General features: G+C 44.0%; 1 protein-coding gene across 1 annotated transcript in view; it reads right to left on the bottom strand.

Annotated features, from left to right (window-relative positions):
* The window catches only part of LOC149866530 (potassium voltage-gated channel subfamily KQT member 1-like), an 808,906-nt gene that overhangs the window by 598,705 nt on the left and 190,547 nt on the right, over positions 1–19,654 (bottom strand). Inside the window, exon 11 of the mRNA XM_090043848.1 lies at positions 19,099–19,213. Coding sequence (XP_089899974.1) covers positions 19,099–19,213 — 115 coding nt within the window. The remainder of the gene's footprint in view (positions 1–19,098; positions 19,214–19,654) is intronic.

The following is a 19,654-nucleotide window of genomic DNA, read 5'->3' on the forward strand; positions in this document are numbered from 1 at the left end:
TTACATTCAAAGCCATCTTGGATTCAAATAAATTCTGTCTGACCGTCTGTTTCTCTCATTAGTCTGTAAGGTACAAAGCTGCCCTGACTTCTACCCATGAGACCCTTCCCACCATTTCTTTGAGTTGATTAAAATCTGCTTTTTTGAAGTGCAGTTTTCTTATTCTGTTAACCTCAATACCATTCCTTTCTTAAAATCTTGACTCTATCACATCATAATTAGAGGTACACTGATACATCGGTCCCAGAAGTGAAAGAGTGGGGCTGGGGCAGGTGCTGCACAGCCAGGGACAGAGCTGTGAGTGGCTTGTCTGAGGAGCACAAGGGTGGGGGCAGCTTCTGCTGCTGAACACACCCCAGGAGGGAATGGGGGGTATGTGTCCCCAGATCTGCATGCAGGGAGAGAGTGGGCTGCTGCTGGGCTGGGCTGGGCTGGGCTGGGCTCGGGGTAGGCAGTGGTGGCACTGGGAGGGAGGAAATGGGGAGGCTATGGTGAATTTTGGGGTGGCTGCAACCCTGCATAGCATATAGGGACTGGCTCTCTGGCAGAGATGCATGGGCATAAGCTCATTGTGCCCTCAAGAGCTGTAGGCCCTTGGCAGACTCCTGAGCCCCAGCATGGTGCCAGGAGGTAAGTGGGGACTTCAGGAGGTAGCCAGAGCAGTGGTGGGGGGCTGCTAAGTGGAACTGAGGATGGTCATGCCCTCTCCCCGCTAAACTCCTACTTTGCCCAACCCCACAGGGAGCCACATGACTGGAGCCATGCAAACAAGTGCACTCTGGGAGCAGCGCATGAGTTAGCACAGGAGTTTGTGTGGGAGGGTGCGTGGGTGGGCTACTGGTGGACACTCTCAGTCCTGAGTTGCCTCCTGGTTGCCCCACACATGGCAGGAATGCTGCCCTGCCTGGGGAAAGCATAGCCCCCCCACACACAAAGGAAAGTCCTCTGGCACTGGACATCAGGTAAAGGGGATGAGGGATCAACCCTCTCCAGGGAGGGACTCAGTGACCCTAGGAACCTCCCAGATGCTTGGGAAGTAGGAAAGCTAGGGGATCCCATCACAGTCAGCTGCTTGAGCCTGCCTGCTAAGCCACAGCAGCAGCCGGTAAGAACCACGTGTGGGCAAGAACACCCACCCACCTGGTCTATTACACAAACACCTAGACAGCCACATGACATGGGTCACCCTGCAGTATGGTGATGTATACACACCACACCTCTAGGCTTCCTGGTCTGGATGGACCACATTCCCCGCCCAGTACCTCAGAAGCCTCCACTCAGAGCCTATGCTCCCAGCCTCCATGTACAATGGCGCCCTTGTCTCCAGGCTGCAGTGGCTGCCTGGCATGCCTGCTGGGAGCAGAGGCATGAGCGCCTCTCACCATCGATGGATGATGTACCCATGTGGGATCATCCGACCCCAGCAAGGAAATGATGTAGGGTCATAGTCATGGAGACTCCCTGCTTTGGAGCACAAAAAGAAGCCATCTGCTGCCCAGACTCATTTGCAGAAGAAAGGTCTGCTGTTTTCCAGGAGCCAGGATTAGAGATGTTACAGCGAGACTCTCTAAGCTGGCTCACCCTACTTGGCCACTACCCCATGCTCCTTGTCCATGTGGGCACCAATGACAGTGCAAAGCAGCCTCAGGAAGATCATGAAACACTAAAAGATCATGGGGGTAAAGCTCAAGGGCCTAGGTGAACAAGTAGTCTTCTCCTCGATCCTCTAGTCAGAGGCCATGGCCATCAGAGTCGGGAGTGAAATCGAGGAGGCCAACCAAAGGCTTAGGAGATGGTGTCATCATGTGGGCTTCACATACTTTTACCTTAGTACACAGTTCTGTGACAGCATTCTACACGTGAAGGACAGCATTCATCAAGGAAGCTCTTTGCTATGAGTCACCAACTTATTGAGGAGAGTTTTAAACTAGGCACGTCTGGGGGCTAAGGAGAAGTTTCCACTGCTGGACACGAAGCCACAAGCCACAAGGATGCTTGGGAGAGCATTCAAGCAATGGACAACCAGACATGTACTGGCATCTTGAGTCACAAGCGGTGTGACAAAAAACCCAAGGCAGCTAGGGGAAAGCTCAAGTGTCTTTATGGAAATGCAAGAAGCATGGGAAACAAACAGGAGGAACTGGCACTCCTTCTGGTTGATGAGGATTTTGATTTGACTGGATTGACGGAGACTTGGTGGGATGACACACATAACTGGGTAGTGAATATTGAGGGCTATATAGGCTCTTAAAGAAGGATTGGGTTGGGAAGAAGGGACAAGGTGTGGCCTTGTATGTGAAAGAGCGGTACCCCTCCCTGAAGGTCACATTGGACAACAAGGAATAGTCCATTGAGACCCTCTGGGTCAGGATACAAAAGGACCAGGAGAGGGAAACCTGATGATGGGAGTTTACTACAGGCCTCCCTCCTGGAAAAAAGAGAGTGATCAGGCATTCTCCAGAGAACTGACTGAGGCAGCTAGCACTAGGGACATGATTGTCATGAGTGACCTCAACTACCCTGATATCTGTTGGGAGAATCACTCGGCCACCTCTGGCAAGTCAGCCAATTTCTTGGCAAAAACAGACTACCTGTTTCTGATACAGGTAGTGAAGGGCCTACTATGGGTAAAGCTACTCTGGATTTAGTGCTGGCCAAAGCAGAAGACATCATAGGTGACCTAAAGTTTGGTGGTACTCTGGGAGATAGTGATCACGACCTGGTTAGGTTCACCATCCACCACAAGACTGGAAAAATCAATCAGCAGAACAGAAGCCCTGGATTTCAAGACGGCAGATTTTGGCATACTCAAGAGGCTAGTTGGAGATGCCCTCTGTAGCCAGCAACTGGATGATTTGGGAGTTCAGGATCAGTGGTGCTTCCATAAGGAAACAATTCTTGAAGCTCAAAAACAAGCCACCCCCACATGGACAAAAAGTGGGAAAGAAGCCAAGAGACCTGCTTGGCTCAACAGGGATATTAGTGAGCTCCTGAAAAAGAAAAAAGAAACACACAAGCACTGGAAGAAAGGCTCAGGAACCAGAGAGGAATACACCTGTATTGCCAAGGCCTGCAGATATGACACATGGAAGGCTAAAGCAGGCATAGAGATCTAGCTGGCTACTAGAATAAAAGACAACAAAAAGTCTTTCTATAGATACATAGGGAGCAAGAAAAAAACTGGGCTCTACTGTGGCACCCTACTGAATACTCAGGGGCAGCCTACAGTTGATGCCCATGAAAAAGCAGAATTCCTAAATACATACTTCATGTCAATATTCCTGAAACCATACAGGGGCTGTTCACCTTGTCAGAGGCCCAGGAAGCATGAGGAAGACAACAGGCTACATGAAATCAGTCCTGAACAGGTAAGGGATCCTACGACACTTGGATATTTTCAAGTCTGCTGGGCCTGACAACCTGTGCCTAAGCTTCCCGAAAGAACTGGCTGAACTTATAGCAGCGCCTCTGGCCAAGCTGTTTGCAGAGTTGTGGAACTCAGGAATAGTCCTGGATGACTGGCCAATGTGCCTGTGCTCTTCAATATATATTCATTAATGACTTGGATGAGGGGGTGGAGAGCTCAATGATTAAGTTCACAGATGATACCAAGCTATGGGGTAACACTGGCACATTGAAGGATAGGGCCAGGATCCAGGACAACCTTGACAGACTGGAATCATGTGTGGAATGAAATCGGATGAAGTTTAATAGGGATAAGTGCAAGTTCCTTCACCTGGATAGAAAGAACCCTTACCACAGCTACACAGTGGGTGGGAGTCCACTGACTGGCATAGCATCTGACTGAGACCTGGGGGTCACAACTGACCAGAAGATGAATATGAGCCAGCAGTGGGATGAGGTTGTCAGGAAGGAAGATAGAACTATGGTGTGCATCAGCTGATGTGTGGCCAGTAGATACAGGGAGGTGCTCCTCCCTCTCTATTCAGCACTGGTGAGGCCTCAGCTGGAGTATTGTGTCTAGTTCTGGGCACCGCACTTCAAAAAAGGCCATGGATAAGCTTGAGAGAGTATAAAGAAGGGCCACCCATATGGCCAAAGGCATGGAGAATAGGCCCTACAAGGAGAGATTCCAGGAACTGGGCCTGTTTAGCCTGAGGAAAAGAAGGCTGAGAGATGACGTGATAACTGCCTACAAATACATCAGAGGTGAACACCAGGACCTAGGGGAACAACTCTTCAGGAAGGCACCCCAAGGGAGGACAAGGACCAATGGGCATAAGAGGGTAAATTCAGGCTTGATATAAGAAAGAACTTTTTGTTTGTAAGGATCATCAGAATCTGGAACACACTCCCAGCATAGGTGATGCAGTCACTTTCCTTGGAGGTGTTCAAGATGAGGCTCGATAGGCACCTTGTTGAGCTCATCTAAGCCCAATAACTTCCTGCTCACAGCAGGGGAAAGGATTTGATGATCTTACCAGTTGGTCCCTTCCAGTTCTATGATTTTATGATATATTTTTTTGCCATACAGTGCAGAACCACCTCCTTTTTTCCTCAAATCTATCCTTCCAAAACTAAAATGTACCCCTCAATGTTGATATTACAATCATGGGAGCAATCTCACTGTGCCAAATCAGTGACTTGAATTTACCTACTTCTAGTATCCTCTGTTCATTTCTTACATATTTGTACATACAAACTGAAGATAAAGAATGTTTTGCTGTACTGGTTTTCCTTTTGCATCTGATCTTGCCACCAAAAGCAACTCAGGAGCTGTATCCTTTGGCATTGCTCTAACTGGATCACTGGAGGCAGCTCATCTTTCCTAAGCTGCTCACACCCCCTAGCTCAGCTCATCAGCTGAACGTACCAGGTGATTCAAATTAGAATCATAGAAAGTTAGGGTTGGGAGGGATGTCAGGAGGTCATCTAGTCCAAACCCCTGCTCAAAGCAGGACCATCCCCAACTAGATCATCCCAGCCAAAGATTTGTCTAGCCAGGTTTTGCAAACCTCCAAGGATGGAGCTTCCACTACCTCTCTGGGTAACTTGTTCCAGTGTTTTACTACCCTCCTAGTGAGACAATTTTTCCTAATATTTAATCTAAACTTCCCCTAATGCAACTTGAGAACATTGTTTCTTGTCCAGTCATCTGCCACCACTGAGGACAGTCTAGTTCCATCCTTTTTCAAACCCCACTTCAGGTAGTTAAAAACTGCTATTAAGTCACCTCTCAGTGTCCTCTTCACTAGACTAAATAAACCCAGTTCCCTCAGTCTTTCCACATTAGTCTTGTCCCCTATCCCCTCACCATTTTTGTCACCCTCCACTGGACTCTCTCCAATTTGTCCACATCCTTTCTGTACTGGGCCTAAAACTGAACACAGTACTCCATATGTGGTTTCACCAGTGCTGAATAAAGGGGAATAATCACTTCCCTTGACCTACTGACAACACACCTACCAATGCAGCCCAGTATGCCATTAGCCTTCTTGGTAACAAGACTACACTGTTCACTCATATTCAGCTTATTGTTCACTGTAACACCCAGGTCCTTTTCTGCAGAGGTGCTGCCCAGTCAGTCAGCCCTCAGTCTGTACTGGTGCATGATCTTGTTCCATCCTAAGTGCAGGACTTTGCACTTTTCCTTGTTTAACCTCATGATCACATCCACACATGCAGGTATGTGTGCTTGCATCAGCTCAAACAGAAGGGGTGTAAATTTGAGCCAGGGCCTTTTGCCTCAGTGCATGTGCCCGGACATGCACTTTGGTGTGGTGCACATTGTGCCACTTGAGGCAAAATAACCCTGCCTGGCTCCTCCAGAATCTCCAGCCAGGGAGAGCTAGAGCCTGGCTGCCCTGTTCTGGCTCCATTAGTATGAAAAGCTGCCACGGCAAGTAGCTCAGCGCTACTTACTCTTAGCAGCATGTGGAGTCTGGCCAATTGGTACCTGGGGACACTACCCCTTGTGCCAGCTGGACTGCTGAAGCAGCCCTGAGAGTCCCCTGCACCCTTTACCTACTGCAGCAGTCTAGCATTGGGGGCTGCCGCCTGGCTGTGACCTGCTGCCCAGGTGCCAGACCCTGCCCCAGCCCCCCAGATGTGGAGATTTGGCCGCCAAATCGAACCAAATCTCCTCTGAATTGAATTAGCACCTGAAGCTTCGCACAGCCCTACTATTTACCACACTAGATACATGCATATGGTTGATCATTTGGGTCAGATCTATACTACAAAAGTTTTGCTGGCATAGCCATATTGGCTAGATGTATGGAAAAACACACCCACCTTCATGATGGCACTGCTACAATAGCAAAACAAGGGACAGTCTTTATTGGCTTGGCATATGTTGTTGGGGGAGGTGTAGCTACAACAGCAGAGAAACTCCTGTTAGCATACACTTTGCCTCCACTTGGGGGCTCTGCTAGCATAGATATAGCAAGGGAGGCTCTAGTGTAGACAATCCCTTCATTGAAGGGGGTTGGTATAACAGGCTGAAGAAATAAACTGCACTATACTATTTTGAGACACCAGTAGGATTACGGTTTGATGCCGAAGTTGCCTTAGTCTTTTGTGTTGTATATTTTCCCTTAGGTCAAGAAAGTAGTCACATATCTATAAGCTAACTATGGAACAAGTACACAATTTATGACACACTAAACTGAGAAAATTAAAAGTATTGAACACTGGAAATAAGAAACATGAAGTCTAAAGTTTCATTCTTTGAATACAAAATTTATACTGTTGTGTCATTTTATATAAATAATTTTCTACATCGTAACCAACACAATAAAGTAATAATTCACAGAAGTTACATAAACACATTATGAAATTCATAAACGCATTCTGTATCTCCTTAACAACAATTCTTTCTCAGTTTTGAAGAGCAGACAAAAAGGTACTGTATGTAGAAAGTAATGGAGTCACGTTTTGTTTACCCTGGTTTCCCAGTGTAGCTCACTATCTGAAAAAGGAGATGGGTAAACAGTCTCATGGCACATCACATGTGTTATGCTAGTCTCAATACATAGTATTCTTAAAAAATACACACTTCAGCAGGATTCAACTTAACTAAATCTGTTAATATTTAACTTCCAAAAAAAAGAAAACCCCAAACACCCTCACCTCACCCCTATTTATAAAAGGCTATTTTAACTTTCATAGGCCAGAACCTCAGCATACCTTCATGTAAATCAACAAAACTATAATGTTTTACAGCACCTGGGGACCCGACCCCAACATATTTAGCAGCTGCATCTGAATAATACAGCTCTTAATCTCATGTTACAAACTTGCACAAGGTTTGTGGGGGGGGTTTAATTGCCTCTTTATCCTTTCTGAGATAATGCACTTAGTTATCTAAGTATTCTGCTTACACCATCATCAGAAATATACCTCTCTATTAGTACTGGAAGTATGGGATATTCAGGAGTCATTTTAAAACAAAAATGTGGGCAGTGCTAGGAGCTACTGTGATGGCTTTCCTGCATTGAAGACATAACACAATGGACAAATCCTGTCTTCCTACACATCTTCACACTTGAATACCCTCATCACAGCAAAACCAAGGGGAAGATGAACAGGATTGCCAGGACCCGACAACTTGCACCAGCTACAGATCATGAAACCATAGTGATGCACAAACCATTCTCAAACACAGAGCACAAAGCATGCAAGGGCTATTGCAGTTCCTGCACATAACTTTCTCCTGTCTCTCAACAGTGTAGAAGGCAGGATTTTTTCCCCCCTAGATGTATGTGATTACACTCCCCTCCCCCACCCCCCAGTTCAAACTCCAATAACTATCCCAGCTATGCTTAGACATAAGTACACAGCCCTACATGATTCCTGGATATCAGGCTGTGTTTTGTTTAAGTAAACTGACCAAACAAAAACAGTTAAAGCTATGGACCTGAAGTGTGTACTTCAATTATCTTTTTGTTTTTTAAATTGCTATTGTTTTCATTAAAGTAAGACTTTCAAATAAAGAATTACTGTGAACATAACTGTGCATCCCTTAATCCTGTTGAAGTCAATGAGAATTTTGTCATCTGGCATCTTGACAACAAACAGCATATGGATGTCCCCAAATAAAATGATCATGTGTGCATACCTAGTTTCACTGTGAATCTGCAAAGATCTAATGTAATGGCCTTGCGCAAGCATATATCAGGAATATCCGTTTATACTAAATATATCATCTAGATCAATCACAACTCAGAATGAAAGTAAAGCTCTCAACAGAAGAAAATCCCACAAATGATGCATCCTCTTCACAAATCCCAGCAGACAGTATTGTAGGGAATGGACCGATATACACAAAACAAGGGTCATGCTGCTTAAAGGTGGCTCACACCAAAAGGGAGGCATAGCACACATGAACACTTACCTGCTTATACTTCTGTTAAAAGACAAGATAAACAATGCAAATTAAGGTTATCCAATACTAGGCGGGAGATTTATATATAAATAAAAATATGTATTTGACATATGTCACATGTTGAACAAGGACATTTTCAATCTGTATAATGCGCTGCCAGAGTCCTGTTCAATTTACCATGCATTTGCTACCATGGTATATTACGCAGAATTTCATTTACCTAAAAAAAATGAAATGATCACTGATAATGATGAAAACTCTGTATAGCAATCACTAAATGGAATAATGGCATGACAATATTTTAATACAGAACTTAGAAATATAACTTTTGTATTCTTTATTTATAAATGTTATCTTTAGCTTTATAGTAGATTACATGTGTCTAACTAAACACATTGTTTGCATAATCTAATGCAATTTAATAATCACAAAGTTAACATTTTCAAAGTGCATTTATGATGTACCCATTTTAAATATTCTTCTGATATTGCCTGAGTAGAGCACATAGATCGATTACATATTACCTTAAACTGTATGCAGAATTTGAACTATATTCCATAGACATATTCCATGAGCCTTCTACATTTTCTTTCCATAATTTCCACCTGTGAAAGGGCACTGGTTGTGCCTGCCACTTTAAGGATTCAGCCAAGCAGCCAGAAGGTAAGCATCATTTTAGATCTCCAGAAGATTGCAGCAGCCATTTTAGATCTCTGGCCACCTATACAAACAGATGATTTTTCTTGCCTGGCAGCCCAGGCAGCAACATTGCCTGGTTGCAAGTAGTACCATCCTGGAGATAAGGGCAGGAGCTGTAGGGGATGGTGTGGAGACTCCTGGTCCTGGGCACAACCTAAAATTGCACCCTGCCTGGAATGGGTGGCCTGGTGGGGCTCTCAGTGGTGTGGGAGCCCCCAGGAAATACCAGGCCAGTTACCATTCTGGTGAAAGGTGGGTCAGGGTGCCTTAATAACCCCAGCTCCCACAGCTGGGTGGGTTCCCCCTTGTAGGGTCTGGAAGGTGGACCCCAGAGAGAGCGGAGCTATAGACTCAGAAACCTGTCTTGAAATCCCCCAACTGGTCAATACTGGGGCCAGAACTGGAAGGGTCGAAGGGCCAGGGGCCCACCACGAGGGATGCCCAGAGTTGAGGGCCTGGGGTTCCAACTGGCCTGGAGGTGAGGCCAGGGCCAACATAGCCAAAGGTCCCAGGGGGACCACACCCATAAGGGGGAACAGCTCAGAGAGCTAGATAGCCCAGAATGAAGGTGGAGTAGGCTGCCTGAGTGGAGGGATCCAGTTGGGGTCCGGACTGGAGGATTCTGGGGCCCAGAGTGGGCCCAGTGATGTTAACAATAGTGGATGCCATCTGTGAGGCTTGGACTGTGGTATAGGGAAGGAACGGAGCCCCAGATAGCACCCCCTGGCATCGGGTCAAGAAATGGGCAGCCTCCTGCCTAATTAAGATAATTAATTAGATAACAACAAGGCATAGCAGGTAAGAAGGTGGGCTGGTTGACCCAGAATAGGTGGGTGGGGCATTGGTAAATTAGCCCGGAGAAGACCCCATTACACCACCTAAGAGAAATGCATGTACAAACTTAGAAAACTTTCCATATAACAACTTCGCACCACCAGTTTTACACATACTGATCAATGAAAAATTATATAATTATTTCTCACACATATCCATAATAGAATCAGTTATTGTAATGAGATGCTTTTCCTGTATTATACACTATTATGTATTATACACTTTTCCTGTATTATACTAGCATTATTAGCTATAACGTTTTGAGCACAGTAAATTGTCTTTGATAAAAGGCGCAAGAAAGGATCATCTGAGGAAATCACTTTCACACTGGTTTTTAATACAGGAGCAAGCAACAGATTAATGCAAACCTCTGTTTTATATTCAGCAATTAGAGATTATAAAGAACTTATAACAAGGGTCATATCTTGAGCTAGAAAATAAATTCTCTCTCAAACTCATTCTGACCATTAGAGTCTTTATTTAAATAATGCTTTTATTTTTAAAACAATTCCCCATTTAAAACAGAGAGACCTATTGAATACATTTTGTTTCCATAATTTCCTTGTTTAAAAGTATCCAAAGATTAGATTCAATTCACCAGTTTAATATTAAATAGCTGAACATTTTCAAAAGTGTGCAAATGTCTTGGAAGTTTAGGTTTCATTTTCAGAGCAGGCTTAACTACCTAGGGCACATCCGGATGAGCACACATGTGCCTCTTGCAGCATCTCAGACCAGTTTGAGACACCACAAGAGGCATGCTGCAAACAAAAAAATGTTCCCTACACTGCATATTTGCAGAGCAGGCTCAAAATTTGCTACTTGAAAATCCAGGTATCAAAAAAAACATGGAGGGAAAAAAGTGGGGCAGAGCATGGTCCCAAATCATGCCCTGATGTAACCTGGAAGCTGCTCCTCCAGAAAGACGCCCTGGTTTCTTGCCAGAGCATCTCTACGGTGCTTCTGCTGCCCCAGCACACAGGTCATGCACATTTAGCATGCTGGGGCAAGGTTGCGGCATGAGTGGGACCTGGGTGCCGTCCCAGGTAAGTTAGGGTTGTGAGGGTGGGGGGTGAGTGGGGGTGAGTGGGTGTGAGAAGTGGGGGGGGGGGGATGTGGGGGTGGTGTGGGAAGTGGCAGGGGGTGGGGGGATGTGTGGTCTGTGGGTGGATTTTTGGAGGGACTTGAGTGGGAACCGCCACATACCTGCCTGCCACCCTTCCCCTGCAGTGCCAGTGCCAGCATGGCCATAGTGTTGATGCAGCACTGTCTGACACAGGCTCTATACATGCTGTATAGAACCAACCCATCCTGGCCTGCTAGTGCACGGCTTTGGACAGGACTGGGAAAACTATGTGCTAATGGGCTGGGTCTGTTCAGCACAGAGCTCACATCACACAGTGCCGTGCCACTGCTGTACCAATGCCGCGGGAGGGTGGGTTGAAGGGCAGCTGTATGATGGCCCCCGCTCGAGCCCCTCCACAAACCCACCCACAAAGTGTACATCCCCCCACACTGCACATACCTGGCACTAGCAGCCAGCTGGGCCATGTCAGTGGCAACACTGCTGGACCCACAGTCTTTGTGGGGATAAAGCACATGGCAGAACCCAACCTGGCCTGGCCTGGCATGGCCCCCTAGTAAGCCTTGGCATAGGACCAGGATGCACGGTTCCTGTGCAGAGACATGCTAGCTGTGCAGATTGGGCTGGGTCTCATCAGGCTGATTCTCCATGAGGCTCAGGCAGCAGTGCACTATGCTTACAATGGGCCATGGTGCATCACTGCCTAAGCTTCATGGAAAATGTGCCCAGCCAGTCCAACGTGACCCAGTCTGACCCACGGAGCTAGTGCACAACTCTGTTACAGGAGCCATGCCTCCTGGAACTGTGCAAAGGCTCGCAAAGTCTTGCCAACACAGTCCAGCTGCCTGCTAGTGTACATGGTGTGGGGGGATATGGAGGCAGGACCCAGCCTGGTATGACACACGGTCCCCATGAGTGGTGCTGGGCCCTGGGTGACAGCCCCAGTGGCCCAGGGCTGCCTAAATGCACACAACCCTGCACTGTACCATGCTGACCCATGACAAGTGGTACAGGTGGTGCTGGGCCTGAGGCAGCCGGGGCACACCACGCAACTGGGGGCTCCAGCTGTAGTGGGCCCTGAGTGCTCGATGGCCATTGCTGTTGCAGGAAGGAGGGGGACTGTGGGCCCTGTGGAGGGGGGCTGTATCCCTACAGGGGTGGCTGTGGCCCCTGTGGTGGGGGGAGCGGTAGACCTTGTTTGGGGGGAAGGGTAGATCATGAGCAAAGTGTGTGGGGGCAGCTCTGATTTTTCTATGACAAAAATCCCAAAAGTAAATGCCAAAGCATATAGATATTTAAAATTGATTTTATTATGATGGTAGAGGCACTGGTAGGCTTCCAAATTGCTTTTAACTTGCAAATATATCAATAAAACTTTATCCAGCTTATCCCTCTATATATTATGGCTTTTCATTTTAATAGTGGATGAACACTATTTTGGGTATTTTAATGAGTGAATTTGGGTTTCTTATCAGAATTTGCTATTTTTAAACAGGGAACACCAGGATCTCTGCTGATGAAACAAGTGGTGAGACCTGGGCAGAGGAGCCTGTCCAGGGCCAGCTGAGGGCAGATGCGGTAGCTGACATCTTGGCCATTACGGGCCAAGAGGACATGCTCTGACAGTTTAGACTGACCTACCATAAGGAGCACATCTTCTGGGCAATAGCTTATCGTCCCTGGCTCTAGCTCCCCCAGCTGCAGGAGGAGCTGGGCAGGGTCTTTTTTACCCTGAGTTGAACAACTTGCCCCACACCAAATCTCTGGCACAAATTTATGCCACCCCTAGTTGAGCTACTGCGAGTGCATATGCCTGCATGTGTGGATGCTCCCCTAAGGCCCAAACTTTACACCTATTTTAAGTGACTAACCCCTTTTGATTATATCAAAATAACTTTAAAATCTGAGCCTAAATCATACTGAAAGTCATTGAGACTTTTTAAAATTAGTATTTAGGCATTTTTTTTACAATTATACACAAAATCTTTATGAGGCTTATAGGGAACATCCGTCTTCCCACCTTCCCTCTCCCTGACAAAAATAATCATAGCTAAGGTCTTTAAAGATCCTCCTCAAAAAAATTAAAAACCAGACAAAACTTCTGGGATGCTGAGATGCCTTCCAGATTTTGGAAAGAGAAGCACATATACTTCTCTAATACTGGCTATTTTTCTGGAACCCTGCCATTTCACCCTTACCTAATGTTTAGTTACTAACATGCAGACAATTTTTTTGCACATCCACATCCATATACCCAGGAAAACAGCCATCCAAAAACAGGATGTTTGGCGGAACCGGGACCATCCTAGCACTCCCTCCCCCGCTTTTTTTTTTTGCAAAAGCTGAATACCACATTATGTTATTTATGCCCTTCCAGAGATTTAAACTGATATTACCAACACCCACATTTAAATTTAGTCAATGTTTGTAGTCCTCATAGAATCTCCCTGACAAAAGTAGATAAGAATGTATTTACCTGAGAAAGGTTTTTACAATTCCAGAATTGTTCTATGGATTACTAGGGAATTCCATAACTTTTAGCAAGTTTTCAACTTTTATCATGCTGGGCCAGTGCCCCAGCTAGCTCCCTAAATTCCTCTCTCATTTAGCATGAATCTGACTGTGATCCCCTCCTATTAATCATTCAGAACAGGTGAGCTTTGTCACATACCCCTGAAATCAGTTCAGACCCTCACATAGTCTTCAGCATATTTTGGTTTTCAGAATCCTGCTCAGCAAAGGGACAAGCTGGGCAAATCAGCATGCATTTGTTACCACAGTATATTAAATAGAATTCATTTCCCTATAAAAATGAAATTTTCAGTAATAATGATGAAAACTCCATGTAGCAAAACAACTACATGGAAGAATGTTAAAGGATTTTTAAATATAGAATCTAGAACTATAGCACATAATTTTTATAAGTGAAAACACTTTTAGAAGTTTTTCATACCTCTCTCTCTCTCTCTCTCTATTCAATCTCTGGCTTCTCTGGTAAACAAAATTCAAGTTTTATTTGCCCTCACTCAAGTGCATAGTCTAATTTGATGCCAACAGAGATTCACATGAATTGGCCCAAGGGGATGAGACCCACCCATATAAAAGTCAATACATTTACTAATTTAAAGTACACATGCTTTACTTGTTTTAGTTATCCAGGTCTTGGAAATACATACACACTCAACTTAAAAAAAATACAAAATTACATATATACATTTCTTTGGATAAATATCAAAACATGCAGCAACAATTACATGACATTTGAAATCCCAGTTTCAGCAGAATACATGAGAACTGCTTGATTAAAGTCATGTAGATGTTTTAAGTCAGCTTCATTCTGCCACACGGTGAAACACCCAGTCATTGTATTAATCCCACTAAGTTCATACAGGTACATGTTAATAAACTGGAACCTTATGTTAGCACAGATTCTTAAATATTCTTGGGGGTGGGGGGGGTGTTAAATGTCAAATGTAAATCAAAATATTTCCAAACCAAAAAATGGGGAGTATTAATGACTAGCATCATGCCAGATCACAGTACAGCAGTGGTATATCATTAAAACTGCAAAGGCGTTTTGTTTTCATGGGAAATTTAAACTTTTATAAATATCTTTTTTCAGAGAGCAAAAAAAGAAGAAGAAGAATGAGTAGAATTTAGACAGAGTGCTATTTAATCTTTTCATGGTGGATTAATTAAAAAAAATTAATTTGGCAATTTTTTTTAGATGATTTGTCTTGCTTTGTATTTCTTTGGCAAGCAATCTTGAACCCTCTGGGACACAGCAGCTAGCTACTTCATTGCCTCCACACACACACACACACACACACACACACACACGAACTGAATTTCAATTTGAATGCCAATCTGCTGCAGTATATCCTGAACTCACTTCAGTGGAGTAGAGAGATTTTCACCAAATACACTTCAGGAAAGAAATATTATTTAAGCCTAGACCTCATGGTATATTCCTGTTATGCAAAGCCATATAGCTATTTAAGAAACGATTTGAATAAAAGGTGAAACCAGTGTCCGTGGATGGACAAACTTTTCTCTGTGGATGCAAGGGACAGAAGAAGGAGCAATATCCTCAAGCTACAGCACAGGAAATTTAGGTTGGAGATTAAAAAGACCTTCCATTTCCTATCAGAGTGGTCAACCATTGGGACAGCGTACCTGAAGAGGTTGTGGCTTTCCATCCCTAGGAATTTTCAAGAGCAGATTGGACAGAAACTTGGCTGAGATGTTTTAGTGAGGGGTGATCCTGCCTTAAGCAGGGGACTAGCCTAGATAATCTCATAAGGTCCCTTCCAGCCCTACTTTTCTATGAACCTATTTCAAAATTAAAAGCATGTTTCTTAAAGTACTAATGATACTACTTAATGTCTAGAGTAGAGATGATGCAAAATTTAAATGGGAAACAGATGAGACTAGCAAATACCAGTATATTTAATGCTGCTTCTGTTTAAATCAGCTTCTACTGTGGTTTTATCAACAGTTAGGATCCTTTATCTGTGGGATGGAAAGAGCTTCAATCCCAATCAATATACTCTTCTAGAAGCTTTTCCATCATATTTACAGGGAACACTGCGAACTCATCTGATACAATTTTTTGATTAATTAAAAAATGCTGCTATTTCATTTTAATATTGATAAAAGCTAACATTTATTCTAGGTCTCCTTAATTTGTATAGAACAAGGAGATTATTATTTATGTCTTGAAAAAAATTTACTGAAGGACTGTTTTTCCACCTTCAGCCTAGACCAAGTTTTAAAGATAAGAGTCTACACACTTAAATTAGACGCATAAAATCAAAGTGTTCACATAGAGACTTGATTCATACTCAAGACACATACCCAATTGCTGAGGAAGAACTTTTCCTTGTGAAAGAACAGTATTTAAAAGCCACACCCATGAAAATTCTACTGTCGCCCTAAGCGCTTTGGAAAGAAGTAAATCTAATGTCTTGAAATAGAAATTCTTTAAACAAATTTATCTTGCCCAAAAGACTATTTCTGATCAAAACTTTGGCTTGTTTGTAAATCTGTCTTAGTTATACTGTACATATCAGATACTGAGCGCCACCTAACCTAACTCAGTGATTAGATAGGTGCTGGGAGCCTGATTCAAGGTAAATTGGGGTAGGGAGAAGGGCACGTGGGATTGGGGCTAGCAGGACCACAGGGGGAGGTTGGCAGAATTAAGGGGACTGGTGGGGGCTGGTCAGGGTTTGGGGGGGTTGGGGATCTAGGGGGTCAAGGGGGGACGCTCACTGGGGACCACTCCAATCCTGAGGAACATTCCCTGGACCCTCTCAACTTCCCGGCCTTCCTGACCCCATTGAACTGCCCCGACCCCAGTGCTGGGAACCTGATCAAAGGAAGTCAGGTTGGGGGCAGGGGCAGGATCAGGGAGGCTAGCAGCTCTGCAGTGGGGTGATTGGTGGGATCAAGGGGATAGCAGCTCTGTGGACAGGTTCAGGGGTCCCAGGAAAGATTAACAGGAATGGGGGGCTCCTCCCTACTGGGGGCTATTTTTAGCCCCCCAACCCTCCCACTGGCCAGGCAAACAACCTCCCTGCCCTGCAACCTAACCCCCTACCTCCCTGATCTGCCTGCCCCTCCCACCAACCCAACTTCCTTCAATCAGGCTCCTGGCACTGGTAAACACTGGCAAAACTGGCACTGGGAGCAGTTTGTGAATTTGGGGGGTGGGAGGGGTGGCAGGCTCAAGGAGGCCAGCTGGTCCACAGGAGGGTTGTTCATCTGTGGGTTCGGGGAGGGGCCATGGGTTTAAAATAGCCTTGTGGCAGGGTGTGGGAAATAGGAAAAGCACAGTCCCTGGGTTGGGACCAGCAGCTAGGCTTTCCCAGACCCAGGCCTGCACTCAGAACATGAGCAGGCATTCAGTTAACTGTACTCAATGTAACTTGGTGGTCCTCTCAGGTGAGCTAACCTTCGATTGGGCTGGCCATTTGCCGACCGATTTAACCTTCGAGGAAGGTGTGTACAGTTCAGCACTTAGACCTAACTAGGGTTCTAAACATAAGGTTCATACATGGGTGAACTAAGCTAGATTGGGCAGCCATCTTTTTTACTCAATCTAACTTCCTGAACATCTGTATGCATCCACAGACTCTAAAGGAGTAGCAGTACTGCAAATGTTTGTTCATCTCTATTTCTCTACTCTTTAGACTTTTAATGGGAGTATCTCTCATTAAACTGACAAATGTGCAGTGTTTACGTGCCTTTTTCTAGTCATTGTAGATAGCATTGCATTGGAAATTACATCAGTATTCTTCTGCACCCAAATTTTCTTCAAAGTTTTCCTATCTCAACAGCAGTTGAAATGCAATCCTATTGTACTGAAAACGTAAAAAACTTAACCTACTAGTCTGTTTTTCCTTCATCAGAAAGAATAAAACTCAAATCTTTTCCCCCTTGCAAACAGCATTAGAGAAAGCTTAATGAATGATAACTTCAAAGGGGAGGAAGGTTGAAATGTAAATTTAACCTTTTCCTAACCAATCATTTGTTGTACTCCAAAGGCACAGCCTCACAAAGCAATTTCCATGTTCTCCTTTCCAAATGTGAAGAGGGGTCAATTTTTCCACTAGTGTTTTAAAAAAACTTTTAACTTCTTAATTTTAGTAACAAATACACATATTAGAAAACAAGTTTTATATCCCTATATGTTTGGAATGAAAAGCCTTCCTACACTTATCATCCCTTTGAAGAATATACAAGAAAAACACTATCTTCCTAGAAGGTTTCCTTTTAAGAACCCTTCTTGCTCTGTCCATAATAGGAGTCTACAATGCCAAATACACAAATACACACAGTATATGGTTTACAACATTTTGGGTTAACACAACATTGGCAACCATGAGTTTTATTCATAAGGACTAGTTGTACACCTCCTAGGATGAGACCATTAGTGAAGCTGGCAAAATCAGTACAGCTTATTTAGTTTTTCTTAAACTTGGATACAAAGACACAAGTTTCACAAGTTTCTGTTAGCTAGTCTAAAGCCTGACCATCCAATTATCAGCTAAGTCTCTGTTTACAACTAAGTTACATACTACATTAGTGAGGTTCCAAAGTCTTTGGACAAACTGTGACAAACACTGAGAAGGTGCTATGGGAAGTGCTAAAATGATTCCAAAGAATACTGCTATACACAGTTGCGAAATCAAAGCAAGCACTGTGAGAGACCAAGTAACTCCCCTGCAGCATCTGCTTTGTTCTGTAGATGTATTTTCCAGATCCACTTCAATGGCAGTTAGTATTCTGTTGATTTTTCTACATCTAATTCATGAGAATTTCTTTATATTAAGCATGTCTGCATAATTCCCAGCTGAACTATTTTAGTTGTCTCTTCTACCTTTGGCATAACAAATCACAAGTTCACTGCTCCTTTAATGTAAAGATTGCATCTAAATTGTTCTTTCAATATAAAGTTAATGATTTCCAGGCTGTATCTACACATAACTGTTTTATTTATATTTATGAAGTAAATCAAACATTCTGCACGGTCAGAGAATTTTAGATATCACATGAAGGTCAGACGCCTACAGATTCCAGATCTGTCTTTGAAACTTAGCCCCAGGAACTGTTTATCCAACCAAAAGTGACAAAACAAGCCACAAGCATTAACAGCCAGATTCTATTCCACCCTATTCAAGTCCTCAAAGTCCATTAAGGCATCTACTTTTGTAACATGCAGTTATCTGATCCTTGAGATTGAAAGGCAAGAATAATAGAGAGGGAGAAGACCCACCCACCTTTTGCATTAATAGTTTTCCAAGGTCTTGAGGAGGGTAGAATTCACACTTGGGCACCTAAATCCATTTATGCACCTAATGGGCGGAATTAAAATCTTGCACCAAGTTTCCAGATCATGACTTTGAGGGCAATTCTTCTTTCTTCATACACTAACAGATGCTACCAGAAATCAACACTTACATCACGTAGAACTGTTCAGATACAGTAGTATAAATAAAGCAGATACCAGCTTCAAGTCTAGTTAGCCAAAAACAGATATAATATTTTATCTACTGAATATATTACCATTATTTTCCCCACCATTTGTGATTAACTACATTTTGCAATTAAAAGATATTATTCCACTTACTGCGCAACATCGGATACTCTGGGCAGTGGTGACTCTTCCGATATTAGATCAGTGTCATCAGTGAAGCTGTTGGTCCTTGACATTTCATTACTGTTGCCTTCTAAACGCCTTTTCACTAGACAAATAATTTAAAGAGAGCACAGTACATTAGACAGGCAATGTATAAATTCCTATCGGTTTTTTGTAAACATTACTCTTGCAAGTGGGCTCAATGATTTTGAGACTTTTAATAGATTATAGGTATAGGTTTCAACAGGAGGTAGAGTACAGATGCACATGAAGTCTCTGATGAAGGGTTCCCCCTACTTCTCCTAAGGACTGTTCTCATTCAAAGCTGAGGCTCACTATTCCAAGAATTGTAACTTGGACATTGCAATGAATGACAACAAGTTCTGGCCTTGATTTATTTTCTGAAGAAATAGTATTTCACCGAATCCAAGTTCTCTGTCAGCCACTTACTGGGTCCGGGCAGGGCCACAGTGACTGTCTCCACAGCCACTGGGTTTTACATATACCACAAAAGAATCATCCCTTAGCAGCTGCTATCACCCAGTTC

Source organism: Crocodylus siamensis, chromosome 4, assembly GCF_052110815.1.
Source record: "Crocodylus siamensis isolate JL-2025a chromosome 4, ASM5211081v1, whole genome shotgun sequence".
NCBI lineage: Eukaryota > Metazoa > Chordata > Crocodylia > Crocodylidae > Crocodylus > Crocodylus siamensis.